The sequence below is a fragment of the Zingiber officinale genome, chromosome 7A, assembly GCF_018446385.1.
Source record: "Zingiber officinale cultivar Zhangliang chromosome 7A, Zo_v1.1, whole genome shotgun sequence".
Lineage (NCBI taxonomy): Eukaryota > Viridiplantae > Streptophyta > Magnoliopsida > Zingiberales > Zingiberaceae > Zingiber > Zingiber officinale.
Genome location: NC_055998.1, coordinates 127,717,060 through 127,734,400, shown reverse-complemented (window position 1 = coordinate 127,734,400; position 17,341 = coordinate 127,717,060). Strand labels below are relative to the sequence as shown.

General features: G+C 39.9%; 3 protein-coding genes across 6 annotated transcripts; 1 reads left to right on the top strand and 2 right to left on the bottom strand.

The window, feature by feature from the left end:
• The first annotated feature begins 7,227 nt into the window (after positions 1-7,227).
• Positions 7,228-8,931, top strand: LOC122002473 (probable BOI-related E3 ubiquitin-protein ligase 3). Of its 4 annotated transcripts, none has more exons than XM_042557654.1 (3): positions 7,228-7,884; positions 7,952-8,228; positions 8,312-8,931. In XM_042557654.1, the coding sequence occupies exons 1-3, from the start codon at positions 7,742-7,744 to the stop codon at positions 8,804-8,806; spliced, it is 915 nt and encodes a 304-aa protein (XP_042413588.1). In that variant the 5' UTR covers positions 7,228-7,741; the 3' UTR covers positions 8,807-8,931. The 4 variants fall into 4 exon arrangements, with proteins under 4 accessions (XP_042413588.1, XP_042413587.1, XP_042413585.1 ...); XM_042557653.1 differs by having other exon boundaries at positions 8,309-8,931; XM_042557651.1 differs by having other exon boundaries at positions 7,228-7,887; positions 8,309-8,931.
• Positions 8,932-10,151: 1,220 nt separating this feature from the next.
• On the bottom strand, positions 10,152-11,128 carry LOC122000482 (deoxyuridine 5'-triphosphate nucleotidohydrolase-like). Its single transcript, XM_042554872.1, has 3 exons — positions 10,837-11,128; positions 10,659-10,750; positions 10,152-10,573 (listed from the first exon to the last, which is right to left on the bottom strand). The coding sequence occupies exons 1-3, from the start codon at positions 11,079-11,081 to the stop codon at positions 10,329-10,331; spliced, it is 582 nt and encodes a 193-aa protein (XP_042410806.1). The 5' UTR covers positions 11,082-11,128; the 3' UTR covers positions 10,152-10,328.
• A 1,879-nt stretch (positions 11,129-13,007) lies between these two features.
• On the bottom strand, positions 13,008-16,612 carry LOC122002472 (guanine nucleotide-binding protein subunit beta-like). The gene is made up of 6 exons (XM_042557650.1): positions 16,216-16,612; positions 16,047-16,141; positions 15,331-15,752; positions 14,132-14,495; positions 13,924-14,037; positions 13,008-13,405 (listed from the first exon to the last, which is right to left on the bottom strand). Exons 1-6 carry the CDS (start codon positions 16,319-16,321, stop codon positions 13,370-13,372), a joined length of 1,137 nt encoding a protein of 378 aa, XP_042413584.1. The 5' UTR covers positions 16,322-16,612; the 3' UTR covers positions 13,008-13,369.
• Positions 16,613-17,341: the final 729 nt, after the last annotated feature.

Below are 17,341 nucleotides of genomic sequence, written 5' to 3'. Positions count from 1 at the left end.
CTTGTATTTGGTATTATTTCCATAAATAACTAGTATGATGCGAAAAAGAAAAATTACTAGTTATACATTTTAGAAAGACCTCTTGATCTTCTACCGTATTCCTCTTCTAACCTCGGACGTTGTGTGGGCAACGATCTTCCGAGATGAGAAAACACCAACCACCTTCTTCTCCTCCTAGCTAGGTTTGGCCACAATAAGGAAGCTTTACCAAGGATGAAGAACAAAACACCAATCAAGCTCCAAGAGATACAAGCTTTCTCTCCTTCTTCTTCTTCTTCTCCAAGTAGTATCCAGCCACCACAAGAGCTCCAAGGAAGATGAAGGATTCGGCCACCACAAGAGGAAAAGAGGAAGAGGATGATGGCCGGCCACAACACCAAGGAAAAGAGGGAGAGAATTAATAGAGATTGTTTTACCATGAAGGCACCCTCACCCCTTCTTTTATATTCCTTAGCCTTGGTAAATTAGGAAATTTAATTATAATAAAATTTCCTTAATTTCCTTGACATGATTTAATTGAGAAAAATAAAATAAAATTTCCCAATTAAATTATAATGGTCGGCCACATCATGGAGGAATAAATTAGACAAGTTTTAATCAACAAATTAAAACTTCCTAATTTGTTTCCGGAAATTTTAAAAATAAAATTTCTCTTCAAAAATCTCTTCATGGTTGATAAAAAGAAATTTCCATAATTTTAATTTTTCAACATGTGAATAATTTTTAAAGAGAAAATAAAATATCTCACCAATCTACAAATAAGGAAAGAGATTTAATTTCTTTCTTTAATCTTTTGTAGATCCTTTACAAGAGAGATATTTTAATTTTAATTCTCTTTAATAAATTATATTTTCCACATAATAAAAATTAAAATTAAAATTCTTTCAAATTTAATATGGCCGGCCCCTTCTAGCTTGGGTTCAAGCTAGGGCCGGCCATCTTAAACCATGCTTAGGTCGGCCCTAGCTTGATTCCAAGCTAGCTTGGCCGGCCCCCTTTAAGTGGGTATAGAAGGTGGGTATAGGTGGGTATAATACTCTATAAATAAGAGGCTACGATAGGGACCGAGAGGAGGAATTGGTTTTGGTCTCCCGATAAAATTAAGTATCCCGTGTTCGCCCCGAACACACAACTTAATTTTATCAATAATAATTCATTCCACTAGAGAACTATTATTGAACTACCGCACCAATCCCAAATTACATTTTTTGGGCTCCTTATTATGAGTGTGTTAGTCTCTCTGTGTTTAAGATATCGAATGTCCACTAATTAAGTGAGTTACTGACAACTCATTTAATTAATATCTTAGTCCAAGAGTAGTACCACTCAACCTTATTGTCATGTCGGACTAAGTCCACCTGTAGGGTTTAACATGACAATCCTTATGAGCTCCTCTTGGGGACATTATCAGCCTAGTATCTCTAGGACACAGTTTCCTTCTATAATCAACAACACACACTATAAGTGATATCATTTCCCAACTTATCGGGTTTATTGATTCATCGAACTAAATCTCACCCGTTGATAAATTAAAGAAATAAATATCAAATATATGTGTTTGTTATTATATTAGGATTAAGAGCATACACTTCCATAATAACTGAGGTATTTGTTCATTTATAAAGTCAGTATAAAAGAAACAACCTCAAATGATCCTACTCAATACACTCTAAGTGTACTAGTGCAATTATATAGTCAAGATAAATTAATTCCTAATTACACTACGACCTTCCAATGGTTTGTTCCTTTTCATTTTGGTCGTGAGCTACTGTTTATAATTTATAAGGTACTGATAACATCATCTTCTATATGTGACACCACATAATATGTTATCTACAATATAAATTAATTGAACAACTACAAACAAATGTAGATAAATTGACCAAATGTGATTCTTTATTTAACATAAATGTTTACAAAGTTTAGGCTTTCAGTATACATTCCAACAATCTAGTTAGGTCAACAGGCCGACCGGATAGTTGGTACGAAGTCCAGATAAGTCGACGGACTGACCGGATATCTGGTGAGAAGACTAGCTAGGTCAACAGGCCGACCAGATAGCTGGCATGAAGTCCAGATAGATCGATGGGCTGACCGAATGTCTGGCAAGTTGGTAAGTTAAAGTAAGTCACTGGAGGATAGTGACCTTGTGATGACACGTCCCTGTTAAGGGAACAGTAGGTGTCAGTCCAAGTCCATTTCGGATCCCTAATCTGAGACTTAACTAGTTCCTGGTCCTGGGAGGACGGAAACTAATTAATACTGCTCATTATTGTACTAACATTTGTCTTGCAGATTATCATTTTTTGGTTATTTGAACTAACATTGTTTTGTAGGAAAAAGGAGAAAATTTACCTTCGGACACTGTTAATCCGAAGGCGCCTTCAAGCAATGAAGGCGCCTTCGTACTATTCATAGAAGACGTCTTCCATGGCTATAGAAGACGCCTTCCCCAGGGTAAAATGTGACCCGTTCGACGATAAGCTCCAACGAAGTTCGGGATAGATTTTGACTCATTAGAGATGTCTTCTACGCCTATGGAAGGCACCTTCCACAGCCTATATAAGGCAGGTTCGACCAAGCAACCTTCAACAACTTCCATACGAGCTACTACGCTCCTATTTGAGGTTTTGATTGCTCCGGGCCCCTACTACGACTCTGCTGCGAAGCTGCTGCACTCAACAACTGCTCCGAGGAGTTTCGATCGAGGTTGGCGGATCGACATCTACACAAGCACTCCCACTTTCAATTCCCAAAGTGTCAGTAAAATTTAATGTGTAATTAATTACTACAAAAGGACAAGTGCAAGCTATTGCACTTGTTCAAACTTTCCTTTGCATTTCAATCCCCTCTTCTGGAGAGACTGGAAAAGGTTTATAGTGAATTATCCATCAATAGGTCCACGAGACCTAAGTCTTAGAGTAGAAGTCGCCGAAAACTCTGAACCAAGTAAAACTTCCTATGTTTTTTTTTGTATTCTCATTCCGCTTTAATTTTCTGCTGCGTACTTAATTTTTGAAAAGTTTTTAAGACACGTGATTCACCCCCCTCTCACATGCATCTCGATCCAACACTTGGAACCACCCCAAGGCACCTGGAGAATACTGACGTGGCAGCATCTCGTTGAAAGTTTATCCCGCAAACTTTATGTTAGAGCAATTCCAATGGTCCGTGCGACCATGTATTTTAATATTTGGGCAAGGGGTTTAAGTTAGATTCACCCTTATATTTGATATATGTATTTGGGTTGTACAAGTTTGCAGGATACACATATGACTCAGGTTGATCGCTTCGGGTTCGGTGAAGGATGGAACATCCGAGGGACCGTGGACAAGGCAGCAAGAATAAGGGCTGAGGGAAGTGATTTTGAGGCATAAGCGAAGGATGGCATTGGGGACAAGTCGCGGGCTTGAATGCATCCAATGGATGAGAGCCAAAGGAAGTAGGCTTGAAGACAAGATGTCAAGGCTGCAACAAAGAGTCAAGTGAGTTGTAAAGGTGAGGGTCCAAGTGCTAAAAGGTTGTACTTGGGGTACTAGTCGGCTGATGGAAATGGTAGTCAACTGGTATAATCGACTGAGTAGTCGACTGGAAGCGAACAGAATGCTTCTGTTCGCTCGGCCAGTGTGGAACAATCAACTGGTACTTTCACCAGTCGACTGGTATCGAGCCGTTGGATTGTAACGGTCGAATTTCCATAGAGAGCAGTCGACTGACACTTTCACCAGTCGACTGATAGACGGGGTTTTCCAACTCGTGGCCTATATAACCAATGCTTGGAAGCTTGGTTAAGATTGATAAAATTAGTGGCAGTTAACCCTAATTAGTAGTCAACAAGTGCTCAAGAGTTTTTTGTAATCCAAGAGGTCTTGGTGAGTGTTATGATGAGGTTTCTCCACCCATAAGGAGGCTTGAGCTAGCCGGAATTTGTCGGGGACTAATCCACTGACGGATTGAGAGATCATCCACTTTACGGATAACCGTGGAGTAAGAGAAAGTTATCTTTGAACCACGTTACATCGGCATGTCAGTTTGTTTGCTTGTTCTTTCTTATTCTTTAGCTTTCGTATTCATATTAGTATTGTATTTCCGCTTGCACACTAACAAATATATAAGAAGCAATCAATTTGGGAGCGTCATTTATTCAACCTCCTTTTAGCTGGCCATGAAATTCCCTACAAGTGATATCAGAGCCAATGTCGCACTTCACCGGACTAACCGTAGAGAAGAGCAACGCTTAAAAAGATAACCGACTTGATAGAATTGTTGGATCGAGATCGCGCTAGAGGAGGGGTGAATAGCGCTCGTGGCTTTCACCCATTTCGGATTCGTAAAACTATCGAGTTAAAGCAACGAAAATAAAAGACAACAAAAATAAACACAAATATTTACTTGGTTCGAAGTCGTCCGATTGCAAAGGTGAAAGAGAAAGGATTAATCTAAATCGTTGAATTTGAACCAGCAAAGATTATATCAAAACTCAATAGTCAACTGTCATTTCAAATATTCCTTTTCACAAACGGATGACACATGGTGGAAAGATATAGACCACATTATTAGGGAAAGGAGACAGTAAGCATACTTATAATAAAAAGACATGTTCATTATGCTAAGCATTAATGTTAATTGTCATCCCAAATTTTCAAGGCATCAGTGTGACATCATCTTAATACCGAGTGGCAAAACCCAAACCAAGTGTCCAAGCAATAAAGCAAAGACACAAAAAACACAAGTATATAGTTAGTCGGACTTGCAACCTCCTTCAACTAGACTAAAAGAGGAGGCTTCTAATACGATGAATAAGGTAGGGCTTACGGGTTAGGATCAAAGTCAAGAAGATCAATTGATGTGACAATTAAAATTAAGAAAGAATCAACACTCGAGGTTAGCAGAGTCATTTGGCTTAGCTGATTAGTCTGGTCAATCAGACCATTGATCTAATCAGATCCCGAATCCCTCAAATCGATGAAATATCGAATTATATCAGCATCATTAAGAGATGAGTTAAGTGTCCCTACTGAGTGCTCTAACTGATCGAACCGAAGGTTCGACCAGACATGCTAGACACATCACATGATCAGACCAGACTCTTGATCCAAATGTAGAGATCGAGTGTAGGCTGAGTCCTTAAGCGTGACATCCATCTTTTATCCAACCCTCTTGTGCCTACAACAAAAGCCAATTAAGCTATCAAGGGGACTCAACCAGCCTGCCAACAAAGTATATTAAGGGATCATCAACACAACGACTTAATATTCCCTTTTAACATTTTATACGACAATTGTCAAAGAAATAAAAAAATATTCCCTATGCAATCTTTAAAAAAAACTTCTACTCTACAAATCACAAAAATGATAAATCCATTTTTAAAAAAATACCAAAATGTCACAAGGTCAATCCTTTTTTTGGTAATATTTCAAGATTCGTACAAAAAGTAAATTAACACTATAAAAGATGATTTTCATTTATTGGCACAGATACGCAAATGCTACGCTACATAACCTAAGTCACTTAGATTCCACTGTTCATTATATTTTCTCTCATCCATTTGTTTAACTTGAGCGTCAAAATACTTGTGCCAGAATTTCTCCCGGATTCAGTTGTTGACATTTTTTCCCTTTACTTTTTGTTTTTGACACACAAGATCACTTGGCATGCCTTCTACCTCCAACTCACAATTTCACATGGTCAATACCAAAGTCACCTACCCAATACACTCTTCTCCGATTTTAAACCGGATCATTTAATAAAAGCTCACATGAAGCATTCGGTGCTCGCACAGAATCAGTGTTCATGATTAGAAAAGGAGAGAGATCATGAACAATCTCGCATATTGATCATCGAATGGTGCTGCTCCTCCCACTGAATTTATGGCCTATCAAAGTGGCCAGATGTCTAGCGTTTCAGATTCTTCGAGTGACCTGCTGAGCTTAAACCCTATGAAATTCTCATGGTCGAGTTAAAAGTCATATGGTAGCTGAAGTTAAATGGCTAAATGATATTCTGATTTACTATCCAAGTTGGAACGCACTCTTGTTCTGCCATGTTCCAATATCTTCACAGGAAACAAACTTGCTTTCTTTCAATTTCTGCCCGTCACTGTCAACTGTTGTGAGTAATCTGCATTTTGATCCTTTAGTCATCTCATATGTCACCCTTCTGCTTCCAAAACATCAGCATAAGCATGCCGAGCTGTGTCTTAACTCTTAACAGCTCCCATTGCAGTTGGGGCGGCCACATCTAATTGCACAGTTTGCGAACCGAAGCTTGCCACTGTTGATGGAAGCTTGTGATGGATATTGGGGAACGATCGCCATTCTTTATCCTCTGGACTTTGCTTGTCGTTAGGCCATTGTGGGATAGTTGCCATGCATGACATGTGAACCCCACACAAGTTTCTTCTCGACAATGATGCATCTTTTTCTCTTCCTCTTTTCTTTCTTTATACAAGAGGGAATGGTTTCCAAGCAAAGCTCATGAACACAAGTGCGCAAGCAAAGCATGTTCCCATCTCACGAAATAATTATGGGGCTGGCTGGGAGACCAAGGCTTGCAGGTCAGTGGTGGCACGGCACCTGCCCTACCCTGGCCAACAACGAGCTTGCTTTGGCCTTTTGCATGTTGAGAACTTGACTCCCTCTTTTGATGCGCCTTTTGTTCAGAGCATGGTACCACCTTGGCTTTCAACATACGGAACCTGCCAAAAGCTAGCCAACGTGAAAGTAAGCACACATGAGAAAAGTGAAGCAAGGGAGAGAGGAGAGGATAGAAGGGTGGGACACATTTGCTTGGGCACTCATCTTTAAGTCGGATGGGTTGAGCTGAAGGAAAAGGGTCAGGCATCAGCTCACTTTCCACGAGGTTCTTTGGATGGTCAAGAGTTGGATGGATGTGGACAATAAAGTAGACCACCAAATCTTAGTTAAGCTTTATGAAGTCGGATGAGTAATCATTAACTAAAATTTCATCTCTAAGGTCGGTTTACTCGTGCTCCACCTCCCAGTTCCACTCCTTGCTTTCCCTCCCTTGTTAGTTGGGTCGATGGAGGCAATAATGGAGGCATGGAATGGTGCAACACAGGGATGGAATCACATCCATCCCTATCTATCCATTATTATGCTATCTATCTATCCTTGATGCCCATTTCTTTCTTTTCCCTTGGCTCGCTGACTTGCATGAATGCGAAAGCGATTCTATAGACGAGAGTGGAGGGCACTGTAGGTGGCCAAACTCCAAAATGCTTCTTAATGGCCTTTAATTGCTTTGAATCATGAGGCGGTGAGGGTGGCTGATCCATAGTGCATTTCTTAGTGTGAAAGGCTAAAAAAGTGCAGGATAATCTACATGCTAAGCATGACTGGTTGGCCCCAATTCCTGATGCCTTGTATTTAAATCTAAGGACCACTGAGTTGGAGTTTGACATTGATGTCCGACTCAGTTTGTATTCTCCCCATGATGCTGCTGTATAAGCTGCTCTGACACACATCAGTAGCTATTTCTTGAAGGGCAGGAAGCCTCTCTTAATCCATCGATAGCTATCTTATAGCTTTCCTAAAGGCCACCACTGGTAGGGCAATGACCACTGCAGCATCTGATTCTTGGGAAACCTTGGGGCACATCCAAGATGAAGCTCAAGTGATCAAGGATTATTTAGCCCTTGAGCTTTCTTAACCCTCCTTAACCCTAAACTAAACCCTGAATAAACCCCCCATGCCTTCCCCCACCCACCCATCTCAATTGCATGCACCACCTCATTCCTCGCCCTGCCTCTTTTCTCTCCTTTCTACCCTTCCAACAGACAGCGTCACAACTTATAACCCCGCCTCTCATGTCTGTCGAAGCGCATCGTCTTGATCTCTTCCCTTCCCAGCTCATCAGAAACGGGTGGTTAGATCTCCATACCTGATCTCTCTGTTGCCGTCTCTTCTCCAACTGATTCAAGCTTTTGCAGGGAGTTTGTCGGCGGCAGTCGTCAGGATCGATCCGCCGTCCACGACATGCAATTGGGATCCGCCGGTGGAACTTTGCTTCCCTTTGCTGCTCCAATGGCGAAGACGGCCGCCGCAGCCTCCACCTCCGAGAGCGGCCTCACTTTCAACAACCTCCCCGAGGCTTCCAGGAAGCGGCCGCGAGAGTTGTCCGATAACACGCTCTCCTTCCTCGGCGAGGACTTGTCCTCCCTCGTCCAGCAGCAGATGTTCCACGTCGATCGCCTCATCCTCCAACATGTAATTGCTTGTTGAAATTGGAAATTTAATGTTTTGGAATCAGGAAAGGGGGGGAAACGATATTTTTATTGGTTGTGTAGCAGGTGGAGAAGGTGAGGATGGAACTGGTCGAGAAGCTGAAGCGGTTCCTGCGGCGGATCCTGGCGGCGGTGGAGGAAGGCGTGTCGAAGCGGCTGAAGGCGAAGGAAGAGGAGATGGAGAGGGTGAGATACCTGAACTTGGCACTGGAGGAGCGCGTGCGGAGTCTCTGCGTGGAGAACCAGATGTGGCGGGAGCTGGCCCGGAGCAGCGAAGCAACAGCCCACGCGCTGCGGGCCAACCTCGAGCAGGCGCTGGCGGCGGCCGCGGAGGCCCAACCCGAGGCGGCCGCCGACGACGCCGAGTCCTGCTGCGAAGGCGGCAACCCAGCGGAGGGGAGGAGGCTAGTGTGCCGCTCGTGCGGCGAGAGGGAACCGGCTGTGCTGCTGCTGCCCTGCCGCCATCTCTGCGTCTGCGCCGCCTGCGGACCGGCGGCCGCGGCTTGCCCCGTCTGCCACTGCTGCAAAACTGGCAGCGTCCTCGTCAACATGTCGCCGTAATCGACTCGTCTTCCATTAAAAAAATTTACAAGAAAGAAAATAAAATCGAGACAGAAATTACCAGCCTCCTTCCCATTCAATCAAATCGGATGTCATGCAAAAGAATTAACAACTGTTTTAAGTAATCTCGTACGCACGCGCCGCTGTATCGACAGAAGTGACGTGGCAAGCTGTCCCTTGTATTGTTCTGGACATTCCACAAGCCTTCCCACTTCTTTTTTTTTCTTTTTTGCCCAATAAAATTACTAATTCGATCGTTTACGATTATAAATACAAAAAATATGATCTCTCTAAGTACATTTAGATAAATGAAGCATATTCATCAATATAATAATATTAGTAGGAGAAATTAAAATATAAATTTATATTTTATTTTAGAAAGAAATAATTCCAGAACTAGAATAATGTACACGAACTAAATTGCCATATCTATCAATCCCTCGAGCCTTGTGAAACTACTCTTTATTATATATCAAATCAAATAATAAAGTGTTTCTCCTTTGAACCCCAAGAAATATGGAGCTCCTTGAAATTCATCTTTCCTTCCGAATGGAGCAAATTAGATCCGTGTCAGAGTTAAATGATACATGGCCGGAAAAAAAATCAAATTTAGGTTAGAACCCTAGCTAGTAGCAAACCCCACCACTCTAGTGCCCCAACCAAATCCCTGCCAATGTCTGTGGACTTTCAATGAGCTTGGCATGTTCTCACTTCTGATGCATGCATGAAATCAGTGAGGACTGAAAGTTAGATGTTTACTTGGATTTGATGAAACATAAAAGTGGTCATTCATGTGCTAATTGGACAGAACAATTAAGTGACATCATAACCTCCACCAGTCACAAAGTGCTGCCATATTTCACTAACTGAATGCAGATAAAAAAAAATGGAATTAAACAAATCAATTCTTTACTGATGGAAGTCACTCACTTGCTGTTGCTAATGTGGGTCACAGGTTGGTTGCGTTCATGCCATTTTCTTCTTGCTATGGACTGCCCATAATAGTTGTTTGAATATTAAGTATACTAACCTAAACTTTGTGTTGTTTGGCAGCCACTTTGGCCAACATAATGCATAGGCTTCTCGATCAGATTAATAAAAAATGTTTAGCTCTAAGCCAACTGGTCTTATCCAACTTTAATTCAACAAATGAGATTTAACAATGATCGAAGTGATGATAAAGCACCAAGAGAGCTGTGTCAATATCAACTATGTACCTATTTACTATATTGTAAATTGACATCAACTGATTGCAACCCAAGTAGACATTTTTTTTAAACTAAGATTTGCATATTGTCATAGATATAAGTGTGTAATTGGTCGATAATTATATCTATCTAGGAACAACACATGAGAAAACATCAGTCATTAGACATGAACAGAATTCAACAACAATTGAAATGCTACATTTAATGGAATTAAAAGACCAAGGATTTCACAAACAAAGCAGACAAGAATTTAACTTGCAGAGACGATGTTCCTCAGCATGGTGAACAGATAAGGCGAGCCGAGTTTAATCACATCACGCACCTGTTGATCCGAATCCGCCGTCGCCCCTGGCAGTGGAGTCCAAGTCGACAGCCTCGATCACCTCTGGCGTCATGATCCTCTCGAGTATCAGCTGAGCAATCCGATCCCCGGGCTTCACCTCGAAGTCCGCGTCAGAGTGGTTGAACAGAATGACACCCACGGGTCCGCGGTAGTCCGCATCGACCACGCCGGCACCTACGTCAATCGAGTACTTCCACGCCAGGCCCGATCTCGGAGCTACAACATTAGCATTTCCAAATTGCTATTGGTAAGTAAACTTCCACATGGGCATTCCATCGAACAGGTGGGGCAGTGATGTTACCGATGCGGGCGTAGGCGCCATCGGGAATGGCGATGCTGAGATCGGTGGGGACTAGGGCTTTGCCACGGGCGGGCACGACCACTGCCGCAGCACTGTATCGAGAATGAAAAGTAATATGATGCTCGATCGGCTTCGCCCAAGAGGTGCGAACGAATCGGAGATGAAAACTTTTCGGTACCTGGAGAGGTCGTAGCCGGCGGAGAGCGGGGAAGCTCGCGAAGGCAAGACGGCATTTTGGGACAGCTTCTTGACGCGGAAGAGAGGGCGCTGGATCCCATCGGCACCCGAATTGCCACCGTCAATGGAGTCAGAGGAGACCATTGTCGAGAGAAAGAGCGGAGGAGGAAGTCTAGCATTGGGGCTGCGATTGGTGAGATGTAGACGCCGGAAACTAGGGCTGAGGATTGGCGGTAACGCTTCCATTCCCGCCAGGGCGTTTTTTTTTTTGGGTATGTGCGCGCGCGTGCGAAGTTCAGGAATATCTAAATCTTAAATTTAAAAAATGATAAAATGACGTGGGCATTTTACCTTCTACCCTTATTATTTCCATTCGAATTTGTGTGGCAATCGATTGATCATCGATCGGTAACAGTGGCTAATTAAAAAATTATTACACTTAAAGATAATATAAATTAATATTTAAGATCATAAATATTAAAGAGATTTAGGAGAATATAAAAGTTTTAGTTTGGAATAATTTGAAGTTTTCTAGGTCTATCCTGATTTCATTCAAAAATAATTGATAAACTTAAAGAACTTTGAATCACTTCAAATCTAGACTTTTATATTTATCTAAATCTCCTTAATATATTTATATCATCAAATATCAATTTAACATGTAATATTCATAGTAATAATTTTTTTAACTTATTTTCGATTAAGTTTGGTAAATCGACCAATTGATTCGGATTAATTCTATAGTCATGAATACATTCCGCCAATTAATTGTTATGTAATATTGTAGCAATCGATTGGTAATATTAACTCGATTAGAAACTAGTTAAAAAGAAAAAATTAATACCTTCAATATAATGTATCACATCCATACTAAAAGAAGAGACATAGGAAGTTATTTGTTAAATCAGTTAGTTAATATAATCAACATAATACTTATAATAAATAATGAACATTTGATATAATTTTTCATATCGAGAATGAGTTGAAAATAACAAATTTTTTTATAATTTATATATTCAACTCTTCGAACCGATTAAAGATGACCAGCTCAGCACTATAAAAATTTTCCATTACCCACTCCACTAGGGTAAATCGAAAAATAATTATAGAAACACATCCAAACGGCTAGTATTTTTAAAATTATCATCCCACTTAGAGAATTCTGAATCACTTCGAACCAAAAACTTTGAACTTGTCTAAATCTCCATAATAAATGTATACCCTTTAATATAAATTTAACACATTATATTTATATTTAGAACAATAATTTTTTCAACTTATTTCCGATCGAGTTATTATTACCCCTATAGTAATCAATTGGTAAAATATTTTATGATCATAAAATCATCTGCAATCATCGATTGATAAATTTATCAATTGATTGAGAACAACAATCACGATAAAATTAGAAAATGACCGTGATTTAAATATTTTAAAATTTTATGGACGTGATTTTGTAAATTATCATTCCTTCTTTTAAAAACTGAGATTGAGTTTTTTTATATATTAGTTATTTATTATTATTATCATCATTGTATAGATGTATCCTGTAGGCAGAGTCTATTAATTTAGATCGGCTCCGTTAGATTGACCTATTCTACCAACACTTTAAATTGATTGAGTTAGTCTTTTATTAACCTAAACACAACACAGGTTGACCTATCTAGGTCGGCGACCCATATGAATTGACCCACCATAGGCTTGAGTTGGTCCATAGATTAAGAAATACCTATTAATCAAGTTTTATGTAAATTTATTATCTTTTTTGTTAAAATTGAGTTGGTCCATAAATTGAGAAATACATATTAACCAAGTTTTATATAAATTTATTATTTTTTTGTTATAATTTTAATATAAAAACAGTATGAATACTTCTTTATGTCTATTTACATATTTTACTTATTTGTGAAACCTTTCCAAGTAAAAAGTTGAACATATAAAAAAAAAAATTATTTAAAAAAAATTGATGGTTCATGGATTGATCCGCCTAACTTACAACTACTTTGGATTGAATTAAAATTTTTTCAATCCACCAAGATAACTAAATTTGGATGGGAGATTGGAAATAACTCATTCTGCAATCTGCCCCACCAAATGATTAGTCTGTCAAAAATTGACCTGTCCCGCCACATATTAATCCGTATGATTGCTCTACTTTTAGGATAAATTGGGTGGAGTTTAAAATCATAGGCTTCGATTGAACCTTGAAAACCTTTGATTATGTATAACAAAATCCTTCTTTGAGTTAACACCCAAAAAAACTATATCAAGCTATTTCCTCAAATAACTTAAAACATAACCTATCGAATTTCAGCACGACATATCGCAACTCCAGTAGTTGGGATAAACCGGAGTTCAAGATACACAGGAAATGAATAATTACAGAAGGTCACACAAAGCCTAAGTGCCTGAGATGAGAAGAGGCAATATGTAATGGCTAAGGAGTCCTCTTCAATCAGGTTTGTAGCATCCATTTGATTTCTCTTCAATTAGGTTACACCAGATTGATTTCTCATCAACGTCAATGGTAAGGTTCAGCTAACCCTCCTGTCTCCACCAAATGCCCAAATCTGCAAGAACAAGAATCCTCATCAAACTTGATTCACCTTGGCATCGGAGACGATTATGAATTCATTGAAACCAAAAGTAGTAGGAAAAACAGAGTTGCAGCTTCTTGCATTCTGCATGAGTATTCAACGTGGTGGCTGTTGTGGTAAAATTACTATTAGATTGTATGAATCTACTAGTTATGGATATCTAGCTATGATGTCGGCGAAGAAGGACAAGGCTAGAGGAATTAAATTTGGATGAATTCAGCCAGTTGCAATCAGGTGAAACTAACTTCGTCCGAACTGGTTTCTGTGGGGCTGAGGTGAATGTGGCGAGACAAGGCATGCTTAACTCGTTCAAATTGCAGATAATTCAAGTGAAATCAGAATGGGCAAATGTTGTGAAAAAGGAAGAAGTTAGGTGAGAGGTCATCCAAATTGGAGAATACTTTGCCATCAGCAATCACTATATGTAATTGATTGTGTTCAAGTATTTTAAACATGCAAACTGTGAATAAAATCGGCTGCGGAAGATTCACCTTGAGGTTCTTGTCCCAACTCCCTGTGCATAAAGCACTACCATCAGAAGACAAGCCTAAGCAGCTTATGCGTGACTCGTGAGAATTTTGAAGCGTCCCCAAGTTCAAAACCACCTACGAGAAATGAACGTGCACAAACACAAATCATATTGCGGTTAATAAGTTACTGAAAACTATGCATTTTTGGATGGCAGGAAAGTGCATTTACCTCGCCCACTAGTGTATCCCATACATAACAATCACCGCTGGAATAACCAGCAAAGAGTAATCTTCCGGATAAAGAAAAGGCAATGGACGTGACAATTGGGACCTCATTATCGTCAGTATCATGCTGTTGACTGTAAACTTGAAGCTGATGTCCTGTTCGCATGTCATATAACCGGCATGTGCTATCATTGGAGCCAGTCCCAAATCTCTGCCCATCAGGGAAGAACTTGACAGTGTTGACATCTCCTTGGTGACCATGATAAGTCCGAACGGCACGGCTAGCAATTCGAGCATCCCATAACCGTGCAGTTGCATCGCAGGAGCCAGAGACAAACATGTTTGAATTTGAACTGTTGATTGAGACACTGCAGAAATAAACAAAGAAATTGCATGTCAAAGTATATTTTTAAACAAAGAAGTTGGTATGCTAAAAATTTAAACTTGATCTTTTAATCTTTACACTTATAGATCCTGTATGATAGTAATTCGTATAATGAATCCTAGTTTGATCAGTGCTTTTATACATAAAAATCCTTGGGAACAATGTTTTACAATTTATAGTTTGTCTAATGTCTCTGATGATTCATCGTTCCATATGCTAGCTTCAATTTTTTATAATAAGAATGAATCACATGATTTACCTTGATTTGACAAGGTATAGCAAAGTAGCTTGTTAATTGCCAGATGTTATATGTTTCTCACTAATTTCTTAAGATATGAAGCATTAAACTGCTAGAAAGAGTGTATGTTAAGCTTCTTATATCATGTTTAATCAATTCAAAAGTGCAGAGGAACTGATAATACTACATTTAGGTAATTCAACCCCTTATCTGTTATCTTGAAATTCAACCTCATATCTCCAGAAAATGTGGTTTTACTAGAATAGCCAATCTGGCGATAGCAAGTCTTGTATGGTGGGGGTATGTAATGGAACTTTCACATCTAGATTATTTTTTTTACTATGATAAGTATGAAATGAAAAGCAATAAGTTTATCATACATTTTCAATGATATGCTAGAGTAAAGAAAAGAACTATCTCAAGTACCAAAGAAGGCAGCAAAAAATTTAAACTGAGTAGCCCTTGGGATCTTAAAATCATCTTCAGGAAGAAAGGACTATGCCAAATGTCGTGGACTTGTGGTTACACTAAATAGTTCAATTGTAAGTTTTTAAAATGTACCTGAATAAAATAATATTACCTCAATACAGAAGCTGTATGTCCTGAAGGAAACTCTCCACCAAAAACAGAAATCCTTTGGCCAGTTGTGACATCCCATAGAACACATGTTTGATCACCAGAGCTAGTAATCAACCGAGTCTCTTGATCAGGAACATACTGACAAGAATACACATAACCTTTGTGCCCAGTAAGTACCCTGGAGACAGGAATGCTATCTCTTTCAACATGAGAATTGAGATTGAAAATAGAGCAAGCACTGTCAAAACCTCCACAGGCAACAGACAGTCCATTTGGTGCAAATGCACAGGTCACGACCCAGGGGCATTGAAGCTTTATAGCATGTGTTTTCTGACTCGTTAAAGCATTCCATACAATCAGTCGTCCATCCTGAGAAGCGCTGACAATCCGGTTCCTTTCAGGTGTCCAGTCCAACGAATAAACCTGGAACCTCAAAATAAAACTCATTGCTTTCCAATCTTGATAAAAAGCATGCTAAACAACTATGTATTGACAAATAAAGTTGTAGAATGAAAAGCAAACACTAGATGACTGGTTATGTTGAGCAACTCTCCACCTACCATACCTTTTCAATCTCCAGTAGTTCTTTACCTTATCATTACAACTTATACATAGTATAAAGAATTCCACAGATCTTAGATTATTATGCACGATAGCAAGGAAAGGTTCATGTAGGTAGAAGTGGCCAAAAATAGCCAGAAAAAAAAATCAACCAACCTTGCCGGTATGACCCTGCAAGGTCCTGCAGCAAACGAGATCTGTGGGGCTGAAACTAATTGCCGATCTCCCTTGGCTTCTACCGTACCCAGACACTGAAACATGAACACCAGCATAAGCCTAGAGCGTATGCAAGAAAACGAGAAACCCCAAAAAGTGCGAATCCCACCGTCAGTATCGAGAAACAACTGCCTCCTCTGCTTCAATCTCTCCCTCAGAGAGTTGACCGTAGACGTTGCGGCAGTGTGCCGCTCCTTCAACTCCGCGACCGACATCCACGGAACCCAACCCTAGTTCCAACTAAACCGAAGCGAAGAAACGGAAATCAAGGATCACCACTGATGATTACCCTCTCCTTGCGCCCGATCGGCGCCCTAATCGCCGTCTGCATGCGCCAAAATCGCGCCTTGGAGAAACAGGCGAGTGCGGAGGTGGCGGACGAAGCCGAGGAGACAAAGAAGGCGGACTCGAGTCGAAGGCGAACTGGAATTGAGCATCGCTGACGTCAGCAAAACTCAGGATGCCTGGAGTCAAAGTCGACGGGACTCGGTGCGGACGTTTTATGTGTCCCACGCGTCACGGGCCGCAGCTAATCATCATCCCATGCGAGATAAATAGACGATCAGATATGGAACGTCTGAACGAATCTTAACGCATTCGAACGATTCTGGAAGAAGCAAGGGTTTTTCTCGAACTCACGCGCCTAAATTTCGGAATATGTTCTGCTATGTAGGTTTGTTTTTACGGTGCACCTGACCTCCTTCGCCTCTTTCTCCTCCCTTCATCCGTTTACTTCGGCGGTTGCTGCTTCTCTTTGTTTCCTTTGTTTCACTCTCATCGGTGAATTGCTTGCTTCTCTATAAAATGTTTGGATGAGCCCTGCTACACAGAATCCATTAATCATGTATTCAGTCAAGTTTAATATAAAAAACTTTATTCTTTTAATATGTTCTCATTATATTTTTAAATCTTGGTTAATAATTGTATCCATTAATTTAAACCATTGTGTGTTGATTGTATTTGATAATTTCTTCAGAATTAGTTCTAACAGGAATTTTTTACTTGTTGTCGATAATAAATATATTAAGACAATAAATTATTATAAAATTTTCATATATATATATATATATATTGTCCCTTTTTGAAATTTGATCGTGCAAAAAGTGATAAATTCAGCTCTGAACAACTCTATTAGCAATCCTAATTGGATAATGAAGATATGACCATGCTTGAACATACGTGTTAAATTTGTCAAAGATATTAAATATCATTGTACTTTGGTGAGTCATCTCAAT

Excerpts from the sequence above, each read along its gene's own strand:
- LOC122002473 (XM_042557651.1), top strand. The coding sequence starts at position 7,742 with ATGCACCACCTCATTCCTCGCCCTGCCTCTTTTCTCTCCTTTCTACCC. Across the intron at positions 7,888-7,951 it reads CAGCTCATCAGAAACGGGTG|GGAGTTTGTCGGCGGCAGTC; the intron begins GTTAGATCTCCA and ends AAGCTTTTGCAG. Across the intron at positions 8,229-8,308 it reads ATCGCCTCATCCTCCAACAT|CAGGTGGAGAAGGTGAGGAT; the intron begins GTAATTGCTTGT and ends TTGGTTGTGTAG.
- LOC122000482 (XM_042554872.1), bottom strand. The coding sequence starts at position 11,081 with ATGGAAGCGTTACCGCCAATCCTCAGCCCTAGTTTCCGGCGTCTACAT. Across the intron at positions 10,751-10,836 it reads GCCGGCTACGACCTCTCCAG|TGCTGCGGCAGTGGTCGTGC; the intron begins GTACCGAAAAGT and ends TTCTCGATACAG. Across the intron at positions 10,574-10,658 it reads TGGCGCCTACGCCCGCATCG|CTCCGAGATCGGGCCTGGCG; the intron begins GTAACATCACTG and ends CTAATGTTGTAG.
- LOC122002472 (XM_042557650.1), bottom strand. The coding sequence starts at position 16,321 with ATGTCGGTCGCGGAGTTGAAGGAGCGGCACACTGCCGCAACGTCTACG. Across the intron at positions 14,496-15,330 it reads CATACAGCTTCTGTATTGAG|TGTCTCAATCAACAGTTCAA; the intron begins GTAATATTATTT and ends TTATTTCTGCAG. Across the intron at positions 14,038-14,131 it reads GGGATACACTAGTGGGCGAG|GTGGTTTTGAACTTGGGGAC; the intron begins GTAAATGCACTT and ends CATTTCTCGTAG.